The 4959-nt window shown below is 45.4% G+C and overlaps 1 protein-coding gene across 1 annotated transcript; it reads right to left on the bottom strand.

Annotated features, from left to right (window-relative positions):
- Nucleotides 1-2975: 2975 nt before the first annotated feature.
- LOC306753307 (uncharacterized protein) lies at nucleotides 2976-4805 on the bottom strand (the record flags this gene model as incomplete). The annotated part of the gene is made up of 2 exons (XM_079237180.1): nucleotides 2976-3922; nucleotides 4091-4805. The coding sequence occupies 2 exons, from the start codon at nucleotides 4803-4805 to the stop codon at nucleotides 2976-2978; spliced, it is 1662 nt and encodes a 553-aa protein (XP_079093306.1).
- Between the last annotated feature and the right edge of the window lie 154 nt (nucleotides 4806-4959).

Here is a 4959-nt window from a genome sequence, read left to right on the forward strand (position 1 = left end):
ATAAATGTGATCTAACAAAAGGTAAAGGGCAAATATTAACCATATATGCCGTTTATATTGCTTGTAATTGGGATGAAGTAAACATCTGTTGAGTAGTTTTAACATAAAATTGTGTTGAATTAAAAACCCAGAAATGCAGCGGGTCCACCAGACCCGTGAACACTGGCTGAATAACACAAAGATGAATACCACACAAGGGTTAAAATAGCTGTTTTGGCTTGTTTGGATGCACTTTTCTCTCACCAACCACAGAGGCGTTCACCAAGTTGTTCTTTTTCATGAATCACAAGCTCAGCCGCGTGAACTTCCGCTGATGCGACCAGGGAAGTATCATCTCTGTGTGACTTCCGCAGCACTCGCTTCAACTTCATGTGGTTCTTAGAACAGATTTTCATCCTTCCAAGTGAGTCTCCAGGTTACCTTCAGTCAGTTTCAGTGAAAAGAGTTAAAATCCATACGTGGGCTTGTTCATTTTTAGATCAACCAACTGTAGGTCCTAACACCTACCTCACCCAGGTTCTGTTAGTTTAACAAACGTTGGTTTGGTTTACTCCGATGAGATTATCGATTTATAATTAAGCAGCTTTGGATATTGCTGTTCCACTGAAACATCAACAAAATGATTACAGCACTAATTAAAATTAAAATAAAAAGTTCAACTAGGTTTAACACCAAAGGCCACCTCACATATAAGACTGTGTGTATGAACACAGCCGTCATGGCTCAGCATCGGGAGGAGAGCGCGCCGTTATTCGAGCGCTGTGTTCGGGCGCGTCCGCAGCACTTACACAATCTGTTTGGCAATGTTTCAGTCGGTGTGAAAACACTCCTCCAGGGTTTATGTGGTTTTCCTGTCATGATTGAAAGAAACTGAAGTAATAACGCTGGGATGAACAGACAGGGATGATCTACAAGCATCATGTATTTGCAAATTGACGCGTTGTCGAACCGTTCAATCATTTTAATGCAGTTATGGTTTTAAAAAAGGAGTTAATAAGGAATAAAAAGCCACAGAAAAAAATAAGTATAAACAAGGCCCTTTAATATAGTAACATTTACAGCAGGTAACAGAGTGAATGTGATGTGGTGGAATATATGTTGAACACAGATGCATTAAAAAAAAAAGGTTTTTCATTTCATATTTTAACACTGACTTTTTTCGGAAGAATGTGATTTCGGTTTAAACCTACATGCAAAGGCCCCCTCTGTATGTAATACAAAAAACAATAAATATGACTATACGGGATCAAGACTACCAGGGCAAATCGTATTCTGGGTATACAGTAACATTTTCAGTGCCGTTTAAAATGACCCAGTCTTGTAAATGTACATAGAATATACAAGGGGATCGTTATAGTAGTATACATTTAAATGACCCCAGAGACCTACAGTATAGCTCAAAAGGCTGAGAAGATTAATGCTCCTTTTTTAAGCCTGATGCATCACATCATGAAGAATTTTAATAAGAGTATATATAATTACATTGCATGTGAGCATACTGACGTTTTCATAGCATGTTACTTTTTCTTTTAAGTCGTTGTTGCACATTAACTTTTCCACAAATGTTAAACCCTCATTAATCCAGATAAAATGGCTAAAACTACAGTTTTATGTACAGAAACAGCCGGGGAGGCGAGCGACGCCAGCGGAGGAACAGAAATGCACATGCAGGCACCGAAACCCGTCCACTAGTAATTGCGAGCGGACTGGCTGGTTACATTAACACGGGTCCAGAAAAGGGAAAGCTTTCCAGACTAACAGCAGCAACTTGAACAAAAGCGGAATGCGGAGATATGGTCCGTAAAAGAGAGATGAAAAACAGGAGAAACAGTGAGGTGTTTACACTGTTGATCCGGGTGCATGCTGATGCCAACGGACTAAGCCCTCTTTGAATGACTGAACGGAGAAATTAATGCACAGACACCTTCAAACGGAAGATATTCTTGACACAGATGAGAGATAAGACTGAGCAGAGCTACAGAAGGAGAAACTGTGTATGTGGTTAAAATTACATTTGAGCTTTTCGGCTTACAGACGGTAGACTGCAAGGCCACGCTGCCCTCTTCGATTTGAGGAATGGGGATTTGGGTATATTTGGGTCAACCCCACAATACTGTTGCAATATCAATACTATGGTCTATGGTCATCCACAACACTAACCAGACTAATTGACCATTTATACAAGTTAAAAAATATTGTGTAAGAAAATACCACAACTCAAATATTATCAATTTATCAAGATTAAAAACTAGATTTGAATGTCAGGACATCGCTGCAGCACAACAATACCTGCATTTAAAATGGTATTTAGGCAAATATGTTTGCGTTTAACAAATGCGCCTCTTGGTATTTGAAAATAGCTTATGGCCATATTGTAATTTAAAAAAGATATTGCAGCTCTAGATCCATCTCTATTTACTTGAGCAGCTCAGTGTGTTGGCAAAAGCATGCCTAGTTAGAAACTGAAGATAATTCAACAGCAAATCTTTCTAATGTGTGAGACAATTAAAAAAAAGTTGTGATGTAAAAGTTTGTCGAGACTAAAATCTAGGTGGACCTTGAACAGCAGCAGCAGCAGCAGCAGCAGCAGCAGTGACTCAGTTGATGGTTGAGCGTGTGTTCAAGGCACTTATATATTTAAAAGAGAGGAAGCAGCTGTTGTCCACTTCTGCCATCAATTTCCCAAACTATTGTCGGGAAGTTAGCAAACCAGCAACTCCATGTGCCAAGAACAACCTGTATGCTCCTGCTGCTGCTTTTTGAATACCTGAAAAAAATACTCACGGTTGAAAAATGTACTGTGCATATTTCAATCTTTTTTTTCTCCATCCAAGAGTGTAAAGCATTAAAAATGCCAGATATAAACTAATCTCCAAGGCTAGGGTTATATGTAGCCTCAGTAGTCCATGTTAATCCATGTTCTTCATCCAGAGAAAGTCTCTTGGTAAGAATACCAACCATCCTTAGCTCAAGCCCTACACACAGTCCACAACTGAGCTGTCATCCTCCTCAGGTCCCCACTCCCCAAACCTCATCTGAGGGGACGGAGCGGCCGGGTGGAGGTTGTTAATGTCATCCAAAGCATCGGGGTCCGTGTCATCACTGGCTACGACCCCCATGTGACCACCTTCCTCCCGGTGCGTGCGGATGTGCTTCCGCAGCGCCGCAGGCTCCTTGAAGCTGCGGTTGCAGAAGGGGCAGCAGCACGGCCTCTCTCCGGTGTGGATGAGCTGGTGGTGTTTGAGGTGCTGCAGGCGGCTAAGGCGCTTGCCGCATATGGCACACACGTAGGGTTTCTCTCCGGTGTGCGTGCGGCGGTGTTTGCGCAAACCGTCCAAGTGGCGGAAGCAGTTTCCACACTCGGAGCAGGAGTACGGCTTCTCACCTGTGTGTATGCGCAGGTGAGTTTTAAGCGCCCCTGACTCGCGGAAGCGACGGCCACAGACTGCACACGGGTAGGGCTTCTCTCCAGTGTGGATGCGGATGTGCTTCTTCAGACTGGAGATCAGACGGAAGGTCTTTCCACACTCCAAGCAGTGGTGAGGCCGATCTAAAGAGGGCTCCCCTATTGTGTCAGAGGCTGACGGTCCTGCAGAGTCTTCTGCTCTGCCTGGTGAAACACTGTCTACTCTCCCGGCTACAGCGGTCCTGGCCAATTGCTTCTGTCCATCAAGTCCACCCTGCTGCAAGGCACTAGTGCATTCTCGCACAGGTCTTTGGTGACGTAGAGGCTGAGTGAAGGAACGCTGGGAAACTCCCTCTCCTCCAACTTGAACGTAGCCAAGGTCTGCGCCCCCGGCTCTGTTGTCATTACGCAACCCAGGCTCCTTCCTGCTGGGCTGACAAGAGCCTGAAGCGGGCCCCTGCTCCTCCTTAATCTCAAACCCCGACCCTCCGCCTGGTCCCTGAGACTGCCTCTCATCTTAAGACAAATAGAAAGATGCAGAGGTGGTTAATGTAGAAGCATTACTATATCAAAACACACCACAATGAATCCATATGCTTAATTCGAAGCAAGTTATTGATTCATTTTGCTCCAAGTCAGATGATGTATCGAGTATAACACACACAGTACACATTGAATATCTACCTGGTCTGCTGGAATCGGAGCACATATGAGACGCGTTGGAAGCGAAGGAGTCCAGAGCGTGGTTCGTCACAGAACCATCTGGTTGGATTGAAAGCTGGCACATTTTGTAGTCGTCTCTTGGCTCAAACCCATGAAGCGAATCATCCACAGAGCCACTGAGACCCAGGTCCACACCGGCTCCGTTCACATTACGGCCGTTCTGGTGGTCCCGGTCCAGGTCAGAAGTCATTGACGCCATGGAAGACAGCGACGGGGCGAAAACGGACTGACTGATGGACTGAGGGCCCGTGTAGGAGATCTGGAGCTGGTCTATGAGCTTCTGAGCGCTGCAAAGGCACTCCTGCAACGTCTTCAGCTCCCTCTCCGACACCTCCAGGCGCACTTTGAGTCTCTCGTTCTCCTGCTCCTTGTGGAGCAACTCTTGCTGAGTCTCGTTGAGCACAAGCACCACTTCGCCGAGGAGAGTATCGACGGCAGCGGACATGGCCGTCTGAATGGTCGGGGCGAGCCGGGACTTCAGGGACGTGACGGTTACGCCGCCCTGCGGAGCTCCGTACCCAGCCTTGTCCGCTTTGCGATCATAACAAGACTCGACCCCGGTCCTGTCGGGAATGTTGATTATACTTTGTTTCCGGTTCCCACTGTGGACTGAGCTGTTGCCACTATTTGAAGAAGAATCCATGCTACCAGCGTAGCCCGTCCTCCTGGAAGTCATGATTTTTAATGCAGTCAGCTAACGTTTTCTGGCGATGCGAAGTTTTAATGTGCACCTCAAACAAATATAAACAAACTGGATGAATTATGCGTAATTATGTTGCGGGGAATAGTTAGAGCAAAGAGTCAAGTGGCACCGATCGCATATGTCTCAA

The sequence above is a fragment of the Taurulus bubalis genome, assembly GCF_910589615.1.
Source record: "Taurulus bubalis genome assembly, chromosome: 2".
NCBI lineage: Eukaryota > Metazoa > Chordata > Actinopteri > Perciformes > Cottidae > Taurulus > Taurulus bubalis.